General features: G+C 40.1%; 1 protein-coding gene across 3 annotated transcripts in view; it reads left to right on the forward strand.

The window, feature by feature from the left end:
- Positions 1–19,463, forward strand: part of LOC149265076 (vacuolar protein sorting-associated protein 52 A-like) — a 354,902-nt gene that overhangs the window by 213,376 nt on the left and 122,063 nt on the right. For all 3 annotated transcript variants that reach the window (XM_089429125.1, XM_089429130.1, XM_089429133.1), the window contains one exon: positions 15,973–16,073. In XM_089429125.1, the coding sequence (XP_089285251.1) occupies positions 15,973–16,073 (101 nt within the window). The remainder of the gene's footprint in view (positions 1–15,972; positions 16,074–19,463) is intronic.

Below are 19,463 nucleotides of genomic sequence, written 5' to 3' on the forward strand. Positions count from 1 at the left end.
AGGTCATGGGCTAAAACTCGCACTATGAACCATCTTATGCAGCGACTAAAGCTCTATTATGTTTGCGGTTAGCCCTTGACCTGATCTTGCTGTGCACACGTACTTAAGTTTTTTGTGGGATACTTCGGCCCTTGACTAGGGAAAAACTTTGTGCATTGAAATTAACAGTCTGATCTATTTTGAACAAAGACAACATCAATCCTTTTGTCACTTCTATGACTAGTTCTGAAGTTGTTATTATCTCTTTGCGACTAGACGTGTGATGTGATGAGGTTATGGACATGATTTTGTAATTAAATTAAAGTTAGTACCTCTTCAATCTAATCTTCACTGAATTTTCAGTATTTTTATAGACACATCTGAAGTGGCTCATTCAAGTAAACTAATCTCTTAACCTTGTAAAGTTTGACATCACTGATTCGATTGGAAGATTTTTTTTTTTGCTATGCATATTTGAATGTATAAGGGGTTTGCACATATATTAGAACAAGATTTGTGCAATGGAAGGTTCGATGATTCATTTCTTTTGTTAGGTTTCTTGGTAACATAACTAACATGATCTGAAGCCTACGTATGTGTAGATACCTTGTGCGACTTTGATAATAAATCTAAGGCATTTTTCTGAGGAGAAATAAGTGCATACTTACAGTCTTCACAACATTGTTTTTCGTTGTTCGTTGACCTGTTGCAACCTTGTCTATAAACCTTGTACAGATCTTGGTCATAGTTTGAGCAAGTTAGCAATCCTTGGTAGATATTTGGCTTGGAGACCTAAAGTTTACTCTCCAAAATACATATAATGGTGCTAATTTGTCCTTGCAGAATTTAGGGTATAAAGAATTAAGGGTGACTTCTTGTTGATACTGGCATCAACAAATACTGACGTATTTAATATCGGCATGTTAAAATTTGATCAGAATTTGTTAAAATTGGCAACTAGGGCCAAACTCCACGTAGGTCATCTTATTTATGACAACTGATATTTTTCTTGGATTCCTCTCTCCGAGAGGTGTAGGGTTGATCTAAAATCATCCGATTTTGACATGTACAAATGAAGTTATGAATTTATTTTGATTATGGTCAAATTGTCAAGGTCGGCCAACAAACTTATGTAGGCTCAGAAGCCCAATAGTCATGTCTATTCATCCTCAACATTGCATATAAATAGAAGGTGACTTAGCCTCATTTGGACACACTCATCTTCACACTTCTCTCCGTCTCTCTCCTCATTGATTGGGTACGGATTTTTGGGCCTCTATCTCTCCACACGTTCGAAATTTCTGGAGAGCGAAATTTCAGGAGGCTGAAATTTCAAGAGATTGAATTTCTGGACAGTTTGACCAAGTGTTGACCAACGTTGATTGCAGCTAGGGCTAACCGCAGGTGGGCTGTTTGACTAGACTTTGACCGGGCTGAATTTCACTGTTTGGAGGGTTGTTTTATCTTGTTGTTTAGAGGCTGAAGTTGACTGAAGTTGATCGATTTGCTAAGGGTCAAATTTGCCATGTTGACCAATGTTGACTTTTCTGGTTAGGGCTCTTTTGCTACTGTTATAAAGTATTAGATTTGTAAAGTGTACTATCTCTCTCTGTTGAACTGTTGACGACTAAAAGAAGATTTGATCAAGGGTTTCCCCACATTGGGGTTTGTCCCTGGCTGGTGCCACATCTTGTGTCGTCTTGTCTTGGCTTGTCTTCTACTGTTTATGTTTATGTTCTATTTGCATTTTACTATCATGTCGATGTGATTGCTAATCTGAATATTGATACTGGGCTAATAAAGAAATTGAAGTAAAATTGCTCTAAAGCATAGAACATACCATTGTTGCCTAAAATTAACAGAATTTTATCGTAAGAGTCCGGAAATTGAAGATGTCTGTCTTGAAGAAAGGGGTTTCATAGTCATATCCTTTTGTCAAAGGGAATCCCTATCATATCATTGAAGTCTGGCATCCTTTGATTAGTTGTCATAACAAACTCTGAGTAAATTTCTTGAGATCATACAAGGCGGCAAATGAAAGTAATTTGACAATAATCCTATGATAAGCTTACTAATACAAAAGATTTTACATTTTCAACCCTCAAAGGGGGAATACACATTTGGCTTAGACCCTCAGGGCACATAACCCATCTGCGAGTCTGCGACCCAATTAAGAAATGAATGACCACTGTGATTTAGCCAGAATAATCTTCAGTATGCAGTCTCAAAGGAGATATCACAGTCATAAAACAAGCCCAACAACTTATGCCCAAGTGGATAATGTGATCACTATTATGATGAACCTTAACACTGTTAAATTCAAACTTGAATGTAGAGGCGTCAGTGACAAAGCTTTACACATTTCAAAATACCACAATGAACTTATGAAATCTCAATGTCATGAGATAATAATAGTGCTATATATATATATATATATATATATATATATATATATATATATATATATATATATATATATATATATATATATATTGAGAGAGCAGAATGTTATGTGCTAGTAATGCGGAGTGATGACAGTCACCACTAGCTTCGTTCAAATTTTTTGCTAATTATGTGCCTATAGAAGTGAATAATAGGTAAGTGTAGTGAGAAAGGGGGAGAAACAAACCCCACAGGCCTATAGCCTTGTTGATGATCTGAGGACATGCTTTGTGTGCCCTCTTTCAAACTACAAAAATGACTTGAACTCCTCACACCTTTGCAAAATGAACTTGCAGCGCCCAAAATTTTCTGCTACCCTGAGATAGGTCTGAGATGATCTGCATTAGGACAACAAGAGGCCTTGGGGGAGAGAAGAGGAACAAAAGCACATGGATGAGGCTTGAAGGCAGTGAGATAGAAGGATAAGGGCTGCCGCAGATGAGGATGGAGGAAAAGGAGGGATGAGGAAGGGTAAAAGGCTCAGGGTGAAGGTTAAGAAAGGCTACGGGAGCCTTGGAGGGAAAAGACAAGGGCTGTCGTGAGAGGAAAGGTAAGGGAGAAAGGCAGCGGAAGGCAACAGGGAGGAGATGGGGATTAGGTGTGGGAAGAAGGGAGGAAACAGAGGGTAAGGAAAAGGTCTGTGGAGGAGAGGATGGCCTGCAGTTGATGGATAAGGACTGCTACAAGGGAATAAGGAGATAGGGAAGACAACGGAGAGCAGAGGGAGGCTGAGCGAAGGTAAGGAGGGAGAGCGGAAAAGGTTGTGGGGACAAAGGAGGGCTGCGAAGAGGGAATGAAAGAGAGCAGAGGTAGGGAAGAGGCCCTTGGGGCCACGACAAGCTTGAAGAAGAGATTCTTTGAGTGAGGGGAGAGTCCAGGAGGGCCAGTGGAGGGGATCAAGGCCAGATTAGGCCAACGCTTGACCAGGAGAAGGATAAGTCCACGACTAAGAGAGGAGAGAGGGCCACACTAGGCCTGCAGGGTTGAAAAATTTATTCAAACCCTTGCTGAAAAACTCAATTTCGCTTCAGATTTCTGAATATGCCAAATTTCACCGTGAAATTCCACAATAGGGCTCGTAGATTATTCTTGGACGTTGAATCTTAGCGGTGGATCTTGCTTTCCTAGGCCAAGAAGAATCTACGAGCAAGAAATTCAATAGAAAATTTAATTTGGACTCTATTAATTAATTTTCTGGCTTAGGATTTAATTTTATTTTGCCAGAAAAATTGATTAATTTACACGAGGGGATTTAATTATTTTTCCACCCTCTAATACAAAAGATTTTACATTTTCAACCATCAAAGGGGGAATACACATTTGACTTAGACCCTCAGGGCACATAATCCATCTGTGACTCTGTGACACAATACGATCTAGTAGACCAAGTGATTTGTAATAAAATAATTAAGCCAACTAGCTTAAATTATTCTCAAATCACTTTTACATCATATTCGACTAAAAACACTAGAACTCACCTAAGATTTGGACAATAAATTCCCCCCTAGGTTTGGGGTTTAAGCGGAAGGAAAAAAAACTCTTTTGATTACCCATGTCTAGAAACACAGGTAATCAACGACGTTAAAAAACCTCCTGGGATGAAATTCGTCACCAAAATCGTAGGCTTACCTAGGTTGTTACATATACTCAAGGTCTTACTAGGATCATTTACATCATATAACTTGTAGAATAGGGTGTCCATGACACATGGACTGCTGATAGGTGATCTGATCCGGTTGAAAAATTTGTGCTTCCGCTTCCCTGGAACTTTGACAATTTGAGTGCAACATGTGGCTCCATATGGGGACACGTTGCTTCCGTGAAGTAACATGAGAATCCCATAATCCTGCATCCAAGAAAACATAAGTCCATCAAATAGACATCCATTCAAAATCGAAATCATGATGCATATATAATAAGTCTCGCTGGAATAGAAAAATATGCTCTAACAAAACTAAAATATGAAAGACAATATAAATGAATGAAACAAAACTAGCTAATGACATAAATGAAAAGGAGTAGGGTTAGAGATACTATACAAAAGATGCCCCATGGCATCAGACGTTTTCAACATAGTGCATACTGAGCATCTGTCGGCTCTTTGGCAGGTCTGAAGGTGCTTCTCTGATGTGCCATGCCCGATCCTGCATATCGTGGGACTCTGTCTTATCCAAATATCCAACTTCTCTCAACCATCAGATGCATCAAACCTCTTCCTTCTCTTCCTTTGCCTTTTACTTTTGTTCCTAGTGGGTTGTGATGTCAATAACGAGACCCCTGTAGATTTCTTGTCTTGATCTTGAGTGTGTTCGAGCGAAAGATCTAAAGAGCCTGAAGTATGCCCAACCTTATTCTGAATATACTTTGCCAAAGGTGATACATAAGTTTGATCTTTTTTAATTTCTTTTCCAATCATGGCATTTTCAGTCAACCTATTTTCAATGGGACAAGGGACCTCTTTGCAGTGAGATGAGAATCGTTCTGGCAGACTGGGAGGCTTATGATTTGTTGAAATTTCTTTGTTTCTCTCATCATCTGATCTAAGCTGAAATTCCTGCACCTGCGACCTTCCCATCTTTTGTAAAAGTTCCATTTCTTCCAACCTCCTTTGTATGGAATTCATGTCCTTGGCATGTTTTATTATTAATTTTGCTTGATCGTTTTTTGTTTTCACAAATTTGTCTTGAAGAGTGAAATACTTAGCTTCCAAGGCTTTGATTTCCTGTGTTTGATTGCGCTCCATGGTCTTTATCTTGTCAGAGTAGTTAATGTTGATTTGGGGTAGCATCGATGTGCTCTAGCCATGAAAATTGGTGGAGAGGCTAAAGCACATGAGATCTCCAAGACCCAGAAATGGTTTAGGGAAATTCTGCTCGGTGAAGGAGATATTAAAATAATTAATATTTTTAATGGAGTTCCTAAGTCTAAATTTAGGAAAAATAAAATATTAATGGGTATTAATATAAAACTGGGTTAGAAGGTTCTAAATGACATGGATCAAGCCAAATATAATCTTAGCAGTTGATTAGAGACGTAATCTCGACCGTTGAAGACTCAACAGAAAAAGTATAAGAGAAGGCTTGAGGGTTAGTTGGAGACACACCAGAGTGATCAGTCATTCGATTTTCTAGAGCGAGGTTTGCTAAGAGAAATTGAATCCGTGATCAGTTTGGAGCGAGGGGCAATGCGTACGAGGCAGAGAAGCAGAGATAGTGCTAGAAGACCAGCGCAGTGGCAGAGAGGCAGACACTGAGGTAGAGGGAGCCACGCAGAGGCAGAAGGGACTGCGTAGAGGCCAAAAGGCCCTGCATCATCCACGCAGAGGTTGCAGGAGTGACGCAGAAGGCCATAGAGGCTGCGTAGAGCCTCAAAGGGCTGACACAGAGGGTTTCGAGCTGACGTAGAGGCCAGGAGGGCTGACACTGAGCTTCAGATTGTGCTAGAGAGGGTTTCGTGGGGAAAACTTTGAGAATATCTGCTTCCGAAGAGAGAGGTATTACTGCCAGATTATTTTCTCTGTCGGGTGAGCCAGTTTGGCACCTAGTTGTACTCAGAAAGACTACATAATAATATAACCCTCAGAATTGCTGCACCGGTTTTCCTAAGTTTGGGTTTTCCGGGGATGATTGTCCAAAAATAACGGTGTCCCTTGTGTGTTTGTTTATTTTTTTTAGCTGTTGATCTGTAGATGGTTGAGACTTTATTGTGTTTATTTCAGTGTTTATATGGTTAAATAACTTGTTAGTAATTAAACAGGTAGGCGAGAAAAACCAGAGAATACAGATAAAATTTCTAACAGGTAATACTTAGAAATTTCAATATGGTATCAGAGCGTTACAGATCACAGGAGAGCTGAAGGCTCCAGTTGAATCGAAGAATTTGCAGCAGAAACAACTGTCCCGAGTGACAAAAGCTGTTCCTAGGCTTAAAGCAGCAGAGAAAAGTTGACGCAAAGGGACTGTGTCATCCAGTTCGAGCTAGAGAAAGGCTAGTACAGAGGCTGAGGAGGGCAAAAGAGGCTCACGAAGAGCCACACAGAGACCAGGAGGGTTGACGCAGTTGGCTAGAGGAGCAATTCAGCCAGTGCTAGGATTACGTAGAGTCTAGAGGCTCAGTCCTTCAATTGTTGAGGCATAGGAAGTTGTGGGTAGATTGCGGGGAGTGAAGTTGGTGGGGTGCTGTTGTTGCTGAGACAGAACAATACCTAACAGGGCAAAACCAAGGTAGAGGCAGTCGCTACCTGGGCGGATTTCTAGCCAACGAATCCAGATCAGTGTTGCAGGTGCATAGGAGATCAGAGAGGTGCGATTCGACGGTTGGCAGACAGATTTCCAGGAGGGAAATCAAGACTCAGAGGGAGTCTAACAGAGAAATTCCAGGGGGAAAGTAGCGACTAAGAGGGAGTCGAAGAGAGAACTTCCAGAGGGAAGTAGAGACTCAGAGGAGTCGAAAGAAAGAGCAGAAAGATGGCCATGAACGAACTGAGGGATCAGGATAGGCTGGACATGGCATCCAACTTTGTGATCTGGAAGGCCAAGATCGTGTCCGTTCTGGATAGACATCGCATCAAGGCCTTCGCCTTGAGAACCATGGCTATCCCTGTCGACCTGGCTGATAATGAAAAGTATGAGGATGCGATGGCTAAGGCGAAATGCATAATCCTTGATGGGGTCAAGGATCTTGTGGTTCAGCATATTGCCGAGAAGGAGACGACAAAGGAAATGTGGGATACCTCGAAGACATTGTATCAAGGCACTTCCGTGCAGAGGAAGATACAGAAGGGGGAGCAGATAGATCACTTCCTTAGCAGGTTGCAGGAGATCCGGGACCAACTGACTTCTATAGGGGCTACGCTGGATTAGGAGTTGATGGTGAGGACCGCCCTAAATGTAGTTTGCGAGGAGTGGGAGACATTCGTCCAAAGCATTTTGGGCAGAGCGAATCTTCCAGGATGGGAAGAATTGTGGGCAGCTCTTTGCCAAGAAGAGATCAGACCAATGTTGCACGAAGCGGGGACGTTTTTTGGAAGCGGGGACGCGGAAGCGTCATTTTCCAAAAATCTAGGAAGCGAAGCGTCTGCTATATATATATATATTTTTTTTTTGCATTTATACTCAAAACAAACATCCCAAATACCAAATTAGTTGTAGAAGAGATGAAAACATGCATATTTTTGCATAAATCAAGATAGATATGGCATCCATGATTCCATTGTAGTTACTAGTATATGTACATCAACCATCTATATTCTAGGGATTACAAACATACATCAAATTTTTAAGCATATTATAAAACATAAAACATTTAAGCATATTATAAAACATAAAACATAGAGCATATTATGATTTATCTAGCAATTGAGCAATTGTCAACATTTGTCATGTCCAAAATTCAAATAATAATGTTTACAAAATACGTCACTTGGTCACCGCGAAGACAAAAAAGGTTCAAAATTCAAATTCACAAGCCTACAAGTCTAATGAGTAATCTATGACAAAAGTAGTAAGTTGTGAATATATCTACTAATCTCTCCTCCTTCCACCATGAAGAGAATGTGGCGGCCGACGTCCACGTGGTGGTGGGCCTCCAGGTGGTGGCAATGAAGAAGATGGTGCCTGTGGAAGTTGTGGCAGTGGCACTGTAACTGATGAAGAAGAACCCCCTGTTGTTGGTGTTGAACCATGGAACCTAGGAACCAAGGGACCAAATGGGGGTGGGGGTGGCATATCAACACGATCATCATCATCCTGGAATTGCTCAAAAAATTCATGCAAAAAAAAACACTAGTTAACAAAAAAATTAAAAACATGAATTAGAGAAATGCTTTATAAGGAAAATTCATACCACAATGGACATACCTGGATAAGAGCATCCTCTACTTGCTCTAATCGCAACACTCCATCCTCCAAATTGGGCTCCTGGATTCTTGTCCCAAATCAACAGGTCTTTATTAGACTTTGCATCTTCACATTAATGGGACAACAATCGCAAGTTGTAATGAACATAAACCAAGCTCTCTGCCCGGTCTAAACTCAACCTATTCCTTCTAACACTGTGGATGAAAGAATAAGAGCTCCAACACCTCTTTGCAGAAGAAGTGTTTACCAACTATGATAGCACTTGCAATGCCAAAGTCTGTAGAAGTGGAGTAGCCCCTCCATTCATGTTCCACCACTCAAGAGAAGAAAAAGTCTCTCGATCTCTAATTGCATGCATGCTCCCCAATGGACTAGTGTTAAGCATATAGTTGCTCAACTGTCTTCGTACCAATGCAACCTCCTCCTCATCAGGGATTAATTTACTCAATGCAGCCATATATTTTTTGTGAACCTCTTGATCTTGGTGTGTTTTCTCCGGCTTCCCCCCAGGTGCTAGTGTTGAAAGCCATGATGGATGATAGTATTTAGGTGTCAAAACATATGCTAATGCATGCAATGGAACATTTAGCATTTCCCATCGGTTTTCCACCTCTGCACGAATATAATTGTACAAGGTGATATCTCTAGGCTCAACAATGCCTTTGATTTGCCCCAACATGCTATCCATTTGCTCATACACCTCCCCAATTACTGGTCGATTTGAATCTCCAAACTTGATCATGTAATAAACTGGTTTGGTGAATTGCAAAACATATTTAACCTGTGACCAAAAGTAACTGTCAAGAACAGTGTCCTTGACTGCATTAGCATCATCTCTGTCAGTGTTAATTTCATCCCATGATTTAGCACACACCAGATTAGTTAAAGCTTGTCTCACCTTCACTAGCCGCCTAAAGGTGAGGTAATAATTGGCAAATCTTGTCTTTGCAAGCTTAAGCAACTGCAACTTGGAGTAAGTGCCATACAAGTAGTTTACCCTTGTATGCCCTGTGATGAATTTAATGAGTTGCTTCCCTCTCCTGTAAAGCTCAGTAATCCACCCTCATTCTTTGTGCTTCACAATATCATGCATCAAAAGGTTCAATGTGTGAACCAGGCACCCGGACCAAAAGATGTGTGGATGAGTACGCACAATAATTTTTCTTGCTGCGTTACAATTTGCTGCATTATCTGTGATCACTTGAACCACATTATTCGGACCAACATCTTTGATTGATTGCAATAGGAGATCTGTAATGTTTTGTGCAGATGCACTGATGGAGGAGGAGTCATGACATGTAATAAATACTGCACCACTAGAAGAAACACCAAGAACATTTATCAAATGTTGGTTTCTAATATTTGTCCACCCATCTGATACAATGGATACCCCAGAATCTACCCACTCATTTGTAAAATGTGTCAAAGCTCTTTGAACCTTAGCTTTTTCTCTTTCTAATAACACTGTTCTAGCTTTCTCATAGTTGGGGGCCTTGTATCCTTTTGGGGCTTCATTGATGGCTTTTACCATTTCATGCCAATAGGGAGAGCGAAGCACATTGAATGATACACGGCAAGCACAAAGAAAACAGACTATCTTTCCATCCACATCATCCCTCCCAGCAACGTTAAGGAAATCCGCTATTGTTCTTCTACCTCCAGAGATTGCAGAAGTATCATGAGGAGATGAGCTACCAAATTTAGAGGTTGCACTTGATTCAGAATGAGTTTTTTGTTTCTTGTTTTTTTGTTTTGCAGCGTCCTCTATTTGGATGTATTTTCTTCTTTGTTCAGATGAAATGTTTGGGCAAATTTGTACCCCCACAGGACCCTTTTTATCATCACTGTCTAGCACCCCACAAAGATGCCTCCTCACATGGGTATATGAACCACAATATGGTTTTCCTCCATGACAACCATGAGGGCACACAAATTTGTAAGTTCCACCACCCTTTCCCCCATCAAGTTTGGTCACATAGTTCCACAAGGGTGTTAATGCAGCTTTCCCATCTAGTGTTTCAATTTCCCCTTCAGGTTCATCCCCTTCCTCTTCAAACCCTTCCTCCTCATCATACATTGGGTCACTCATATTGGGACCACTGTCCTCTTGTGCTTCTTCCCTTCTATTCCTACTCCCCCTTGCCATCATTAAAACCAAGAGTGGAATGATACATAGAAGCCAAAAGAACACCATCTTGGAATATGGATATAGGTGGTGGACAACCTGCAAGTAAAGGAGCAAGTAGAAACAATAGGAAAGAGTAGGAGAGGGAGGAGAAAAATACAAAAAAAATGTCAAAAAAATAAGGGAGTTTGGGGTTTGAAACTTTGAACTTACCTCTTTAGCTCTTGTAGATGAAGTCCTCCAAGCTCTTGCTCCAAGCTCCTCCTCCTTCTCCTAGCTTCTCCTCCTTCACTCCTCCAAGCTCTCCTCTCTTCTCCTCTCCTTTCCTCTCTTTTTTTCTCCTCTCCTCTCTTCTCTTCTCTTCTCCAACTCTCATAAACTCAAAATGAGCAAATGAGGAATGAATGGCGGCTTTATTCCCTTCATTCCTCACCCTAACCCAAGGTGGACCCACCCCCTTTATGCCAAGTCAGCTAAAATTAAAAAAAAAAAGAAAAAAAATCTCATTTCTTCTCTTTTGCACGACGCTTTTTCGGAAGCGTACGCTTCGCCCTCCGAAGTACGAAGCGCGCTTCAGAGGAAAGCTTCGGAAATTTCCAGGAAGCGTCCAAAACGGGCGGAAGCGCACTTCCGAATTTTGGAATCGCGCTTTCCGGGACGCATCTGCACGGGACGCGCTTTGTGCCTTAGAACCGGGGTGGGGGATGCTTCCTGCAACATTGGATCAGACAACTGAACAAGACAGGAAGTAGCAACAAAGGAGCCCGGGTCAAGAAGGAGGAGGAAGAGGATGCAACTCTGACATCTGCAGGAGAACATGGGAAGAGGAAGAAAAAGGACCTCTCCAGGATAAAGTGCTTCAACTGTGGGGAACTGGGGCATTATGCGAACCAGTGTCCGAGGAAGAAGAATAAGGGAGAGGCGTTTGACTCCAAGGCAGCGCCAGCGAAGGCAGAAAAGGAGGTAGAGGAGGATGATGATTGTGCCATGAGTGCTCATGTACCTCTAGAGAAGAGGTGGGGAGACATCGAGCTATAATTAGGAAGACTACAGGTGATGAGGGGCAGGATCCTTGAGGTACCTAAACTCTTGGATTATACTTGGCTATGGGAGCCTCGAAGTGAGAGTAGCAGGATGGCGGATGTCAGTAGAAACGAATGCGGATGAAGCGGTAAAGAGTGCTAGAAATGCAAAAGTCCCTAGCAACGCAGAGGGGCTTGCAGCAGTGCGACAGGCACAAAGGAGGTTGCAACAATGCGGGATGGCATAGAGAGGTTTGCAACGGTGCGAGAGGCAAGGAGTTGTTGCAGCAGCGCAGAGGGAGCACATGATAGTGACAGAGAGAACTTCAACATTGAGAGTGTTTCTAGCTTGACAAGGATGTCAGTAGTTGGGTGGATCAGTTACTTACTTCTCAGTAACTGAGTTGCAGTGCAGTAGCAGTAGCAGTAACACGATGCAACATGATGAGAGAGAACTGCAGTGCAGATGTAGTGTTGGGAGAAAGGACCAACAACAACACGAATGGAGAGGGATTTATTGTACAAATGTAGCAGTGGCAGTGGCAAAGCCATGGGCAACAGTATAGGATGCAACAGTTCAAAGGATGTTGGGCGGGGAGGCCAAGCATCAGCATAGGTACCGCTGCAGTATAATCAGGCTGATGCTCAGTGGTGGAGTATTGCTAGAGCACAGTCCTTGCTAAGAGGGAGTGTTGATTTGGGGTAGCATCGAATGTGCTCTAGCCATGAAAATTGGTGGAGAGGCTAACACACATGAGATCTCCAAGACCCAGAAATGGTTTGGGGAAATTTTGCCCGGTGAAGGAGATATTAAATTAATTAATATTTTTAATGGAGTTCCTAGGTCTAAACTTAGGAAAAATAAAATATTAATGGGTATTAATATAAAACTGGATTAGAAGGTTCTAAATCACATGGATCAAGCCAAATCTAATCTTAGTCGTTGATTAGAGATGTAATCTCGGTTGTTGAAGACTCAACAAAAAAAGTATAAGAGGAGGCTTGAGGGTCAGTTGGAGACACACCAGAGTGATCAGTCATTCGATTTTCTAGAGCGGGGTTTGCTAAGAGAAATCGAATCAGTGATTAGTTTGCAGCGAGGGGTAGTGAGTACGAGGAAGAGAGGCAGATATAGTGCTGGAAGACCAGCGTAGAGGTAGAGAGGCAAACACTGAGCTAGAGGGAGCCACGTAGAGGTAGAAGAGACTGCGTAGAGGCTAGAAGGGCCTGTGTCATCCACGCAGAGGCTGCAAGAGTGATGTAGAGGGCCATAGAGGTTGCGCAGAGCCTCAGAGGGCTAACACAGAGGGTTTCAGGCTGACGTAGAGGCCAGGAGGGCTGACACTAAGCTTCAGATTGTGCTGGAGAGGGTTTCGTGGGGCAGACTTTCAGAATATTTGCTTCCGAAGAGAGAGGTATTACTGCCAGATTATTTTCTCTGTCGAGTGAGCCAATTTGGCACCCAGTTGTACTCAGAAAGATTGCATAATAATATAACCCTCAGAATTGCTGCACCGGTTTTCCCAAGTTGGGTTTTTCCTGGGACGATTGTCCAAAAATAATGGTGTCCTTTATGTGTTTGTCTATTTCTTTCAGCTGTTGATCTATAGATGGTTGAGACTGTATTGTGTTTATTTCAGTGTTTATATGGTTAAATAACCTGTTAGTAATTAAACAAGTAGGCGAAATAAACCAGAGAATACAGATAACATTTCTAACGGGTAATACTTAGAAATCTCAACAGTTAACCTCCATGGCACTGATTACCTGTAATTTCCTTTCTTCCTTTATTCTTATTTGTTGTTTGTGATCACCTCAACTCTCTAGCAACTCGACCTCCTCCAGATAAGATCAATCTCCCTTGGACAACTCGGATCTGCAATCTCCTCCTACTCCTTCTCTGCGCTCCTGGTCCACAAAGCCACTCACACTTAGAGAAAATCACTTTCTTTGAATGATGACTCGCTCACACAACTTGTGTCTTCACCTCCTTGCTAAGCTCCCTTTATAATATTCATGGAGTCCAAATCCCTAACCCCAGTCTCCCTTTTAGAACCTTCTTGGAGATTAATAGTTGAGATTTTTTCTAAGTGACCTAAATAATTAAATTATCTATCCTTAGAAAATAACTCAGTAGTCCAAAATAATTAGTTTACATAATTATTGTACTTTTTGTCAGTTAGACTTAGGAAAGAAGACATAAATCACTTACTCCACCAAGCAAGCACCTATAAGAGGCAAATAATGTCTTCCACATGTTACGGTACCAAGCCTATGCAGAAGACCTTCTGTAGCTACCGCTCCCTTCGACAAGAACCTCAACAACTAAGTGAAAAACTAAGTTAATAACCATCTGAGGTCAATCATGCTTTGAGCAAGCTATCTCAACTGTGCAAATCTATAATGAATACAAATATATAAATATAAATAATAATAAAAATAATTAATGAAGAGACACTTCAAATGATAAGACATGTGTCTTAGTGGAAAGGCACTCCCGCCTAGGCATTTATAATGAGGTTATCATTGTATTTTATCACACTATTCATTTTCAATCTAATACATTTTCATATATTATTATTGTCCTTATGGATTTGTTTATTTTGTTCCAATATTTTTGATATTTAATTGGTGACCAAATTGGTTGTCACATTTGCTATTAGAACAAAGTCAGATCCTTGCCTTTAGCCACTAGACCTTTAGTCAAAATTTCGTTTCCCTTGTCAATACATTTTTTGGCTTCTAGCAATACCCAAAATTTCAAGGTTTCTCTAATTTTTCAGGTCTTTGACCAGAATCATGGTTTTTGGCTAATTTATGTGCAAGAGTCCCTTGAAGAAGATTATCCACTACAAATTAAACACTATAGCTATAGAAGGGACATGAAGATGATCTATTGCTAGAGTATCTCCAGCTATAATTGGAATTCTTCACTAGTAGCAGTTCCTTGACCATTTTTATTAGGAGGTATTATTTAAAAAAAGAAAAGAAAAAACAACCAAAAAAATGACAGAAGGGTATTGTGCTTTTGTCACAACATTTGTGTCTCCTATTGTGAAGAGAAGTGTGAAGGAAATTGTTAGGAATATTTTCATCAAGATTTAGTCTATCGAGATTTGCTACCAACCATAAATTGTGGGGGGAACTATTCATTGAGTATCTAGAGGTTTGGAACATCAAAGCACCTTTGATTCATAGATTCGATAATCCTAGTGTTAACCACTAAATCCGTGAAGAATAGAAAGGGATAGAAGACGAATTGCAAAATCATCTTTTAGTTACAAGTGAGATTCATGGTGAAAATATGGTGAGCAGGTTGCTTAAGATTGTGTAGAGATTTATTGTTGAAGCAGATTTGATCATTGAGTAGAAGTTGGTGTTCATGCTGATGATCTTATGCTATTATTCCTAATCAATAAAGTCAATAGAGTATTTTGACATTATTTATTTTGGTATTGAACTCAGGTGGATCCAGTCTGAAATTTGTGAAACACGGTCCACTGTGATGAATTGAAGGTTAGAGCCTTCCTGGTAGGTGGCAACTTGCTTTGTAGGGTGGTAGGGTGGTGCAAGACAGGAGAGTGGGGTCTCCTTTAGGTTGAAGCCCGTGCAGGGTGTTGCAACATCCTTCGAGTCAAAGTTGGAAAACCAAGGAGTCAGAGCTTCCTTCAGGTTGGAGCCTGTAAACTTAGACGTTGGAGCTCCTTCCTATTGAAGTTGCAAATAGGGTGTTGGAGCATCCTTTAGGTTGGAGATTGCAAACCAGGGGATTGGAGCCTGCAAACCAGGGGGTCGGAGCCTCCTTTAGTTGCTGAAAAATTGGAAGTTGGAGCTTCTTATTGATGTCAATTTATTGAAGACAAATATTAAGAAGTGTTCGATGCTTTTTCTGCCGAAAGGGTTTCCACCTAAATATTCTTTGCTGTCCACTGTCTTTGATTCTATTCATCGTTGAATGGTGGATTCATGTTATGCTTTGATGGTAATGTTGATTAGTGCTCTATAAAGTAAAAATTAACTAATTGAAGAGAAATATTAACTCGCCCCCCTCTCAGTGTTTCCAACGAACTCTTGGACATGGAGTCAACTAGCAGTAATAGAGGATGGATTTCAATGAAGTTATTTGTGCTCTAATATTATACGTCTGAGAGATCTAGAGTGAGAATGAATTCACAAATATAATCTTTGAGCACAAGTAAATTTGTTGAAATCCATCTTGTATTACTAACAATTTCATTGTTCATTAGCTTATAGTTGTTTCATTCTTTGTCAAGTCTACAATACAATGTGTAAGGCCATTATTTCAATCTCATTTGCTTAACTACCATTTTTCTATATTTTTAGGTCCATCTTGATGGGATTTGATTGGGAGGTTTGCATTTTTTGGTGAAAGATTTTGAATGTTGATATGTTTTGAGAAAAAGGATTAAGGCATTTATGGTCTAGAAGTAGATTTAAGCTATCAGCAATTTATTTTTTCTTTTTTAATTTGGTAATGATTTTATTATCCTAACCACCTAGCTCATTTTCTCATGGAAAATTGTAGGGCCATTTACAGTGATTGATGAGCATTTTAACGCTATTCTTCCAAATTTCTTTGATGCCATTGGCCTAATGCTTATGATTCGCATAACACATCAACACCAGGTACTTCTTGGCATTGTTTGTCTCATAAATTGCTATATAGAATAATTAGAGGAGAAATTTTATTGGGAATATATGCTTGTTTTTATTTTATTTGAATTCATTATTTACACATTCAAATGATTTCCTTAAATGCATTGTATTACGATGATATGCCCTTAGTGTGAAAGCATGTATACATGTAATTACAAATGGCTGGAAGAACGACATCCCATTTTATTGTTAAATAACTTTGTTGTTTTAACTTTTTATATTTTGCATGTAAAACATGATATTTTTATCTTTATCTTTGTTAGCTGAGCTGCAAGCATTAGGACTCGGGAGCCATTTTATTTTTTCAATGAATTATAGAGATAGAATTGGAAACAAACAACAGTAAGAGAATAGTTTTTGAAGTAAACTGATTTCCTTGAAGTTATAAAGATCCTTAATTCCCTGCTATGTTAAGGATAACAATGTACATAACTAGAATAATATGTGATTTGTGAAAAACTTCCTAGAGTGAAGGCACACAAAACTTAGGTCATAATGAAGTAAATTGGAGCAATTTATTCATAGGAACTAAAATATTTTTGTAGAATAGAGATCGGTATTCATATAGTTAAATTGAATAGGTCTAGATCTCTACTAAAATTGTGCATCCTAGTTTCACATTACTAGGTTGCAAGATAGAGGAATGATTCTTGGAGCATAAATAATGCATGGTAATGAGCATGAAGAAAAGGACAGCTTTCCATATAGCTAGGACAAAGAAATGCTTGTTGTGGATTGAAGGTTAAAGAGGAAATGACAAGGGATCCAGATCAGTGATGTTAAAGACAAGTTTTTTGTTCCTATGATCACAACTTTTGGTAAAAAAGTCATACATAAACATATAATGCATGCCTATGTAGTCAGCTAGGTATATGCATTGCTTAATGTTGAAATTTGGGTAGTTTGGAAGGTATTTCCGAGTGGAGAAAACCCACAAAAAGGAGTTTGTTGGGAAAAGTATCCAAGTTTTAGGGTTTTGAACCCAAAGCTGTGGATTTGGGACCCAAGATAACTAATTTTATATTCTAATTAATCATTAAAAGGATGAGTGGGTAAAACCCTAAATGATCAAGGGTTCTCTGAAATAACCTATGGATGTGTGATATGTATAAATGGAGGCCAAAGGGGAGGCCTAGTCACAAGTTGAGATGTGACTTCACTTGAGCAAGAGGTATCCCTAGGAGAGCTGCAGATCATGAGAAGGATAGCCGCAACACGGAAGAAAGACTGGAGACCCGAGTTCAGTGGATGGAAGGGCTGGTTTGACCTAGCAGCCTGCCAGGAGGACTGAAGTCTGAAATAAAAGTCTCTATGTGAGGGCCGTTGCTGTCTGAGGTTGGGAGAGGGTCAAATCTGCCTCAGGAAGGTCCTGAGTGGTGGTTGCATGTCTGATAAGGCAGCCCAGAACCTAGGCTGAGAACAGATCAAGGTTAGAACAACCTATTTGAGAGCTTGAGGTAGTAGAAGGCTGGCTAAGTTGGGCCAGAGGTCTGTTAGGACAGATTGAGGAGCATCCAAAAGGGCAGAGGTTGATCAAGGTATCTGCAGGGCTAGGATAACCTGTCCAAGACTCAGACAAGTACATAGTGGTTCTAATCAAAGGGGACCAAGGGCCTGGAAAAGGTAAACAACCAGGCCTGGAAAGGGTAAACAACCAGGCTGAGGTGGAGAAATTTGTGGTAGAAAGGGTTATATGTAGGCTGAGGTTGAAAGATAGTTGGATAGGGAAAGGAATGCATGGTTAAGGCTGGCCGCAATTGTTCCAAGAGGAAGATGAGGCTACAGGAGGGCTGCTGTAGCAACACATCATAGAAAACAAGAGGTTACTATGTGTTAAAGGACCAACAACAGGTACAGCAAGTTGTTCATGGGCTGAAGGGATTGACCCAGACTCAAGAAGCTGATTGTGAAATCTGCCAGGTAGGCAGCAAGGGAGATAGTGGTCAAAAGGAGCTGATGATGTTTAAAGGAAGCCTGTAGCAGCAAAAGGAGTTGGGCTACAAAAAGTACAACATAATACTGAGGTCAGTGGCTAAAGAAATCAGCCCAAGTGAGTGGCTATTTTGTTGATTGTATTTTGTATTTTATTCATTGGCAGATAATGCCTAATGTCCTAGGCCTCATCTCTAGAATTTCAGTCAAAAGACTGTGTACTATAGCTTTGTATCAGGGTTTGTAAAGGGCTATGATCCCTGGTACAAGAGCTCTAGTGTTTTCTTATTGATGGACTAATAAGGAACACGATTTGGGCCATATTTCTTATGTACTGTTATTGATTTCACTGCTGATATATTTCGTTGTTCAAAGTTGTTTATTGTTGAGTACTGCTAGTGTGTTTATGTGCTTAGCTAAGTCATAGACCAGACCTTAAACACTTAAACACTTAATTTATCTAAGTCATAGTAAGGGAATTTAAACACTTAATTTATCCATTGGTTGCAAAAGGATAGTTCCCTGAATCCATGGGATAGATGGAAAGTAATATGTCCATCTCAAGATTTCAAATGAAGATCTATCATCCAAAGTTTAATGCCATCCAATCATCAATAATCCCAGGTCTTTGGAAGATAACATGTACAATATACAATACAAGACATCTTACCATAGTGTCTTGAAACAACTTACGAAGAAGGAAAGAATAGTAACATCCAAAGGTTAATGCTATGCAGTCATCAATAACCCTAGGTCTTTGAAGGATAACATGTTTACTATAATTTGTTAATTTTTCAGTGTTATATGCTTGACACAATCACTTATTACAATTCTTCTTCAATTAGCAATCAATTTCCAATATAATTTCAATCTTCTAGCAACAATAAGCAATTGTAGATAGAACAATAAACAAAATGCACAATAGAAGACAACCAAGAACAATAGAGACACAATAGTTTGGTCAAAGACCAGGGAAAAACCCCACCAGGGGGAAAGCCCTTTCAAAATTCTTCTTCTATTAGACTGTCATCAAATGTTTAGCAGAGAGACACAATGTTCAAGTTCATCAACAAAGAGTCAAACGTCAAAGTCTTGACTATCCCAAATACCAATCCAATCTCCAATCAAAGATGAGTCCAAAAAATCAACTCTGGTCAACAAGTCAAATTTGCAAATTCTGTCAAAGTCAATAGCAGCAAAAGAAGCCGTAACCAGTGAATGGTCAAATCTTTTGAAGAATGTAACTAGTGTCAGTCTTCATAATTGTATAGGTCATAGCACCCATTGTGTGCTCTAGGGTTTGTGTTTTGTGTCAAAAGTCAATATCATGTATAAAGACCCTTCTGGGGCTCATTGTCTTTAAGAAATTTATTTATTCTAGTCATGTTAACCCCTCCACCATCAAGTTGGCCTCAAATACATCAAGTT

This window comes from Pinus tabuliformis, chromosome 6 (genome assembly GCF_031772625.1).
Source record: "Pinus tabuliformis cultivar Carrire ecotype Pingquan chromosome 6, CPIR1, whole genome shotgun sequence".
Classification (NCBI taxonomy): domain Eukaryota; kingdom Viridiplantae; phylum Streptophyta; class Pinopsida; order Pinales; family Pinaceae; genus Pinus; species Pinus tabuliformis.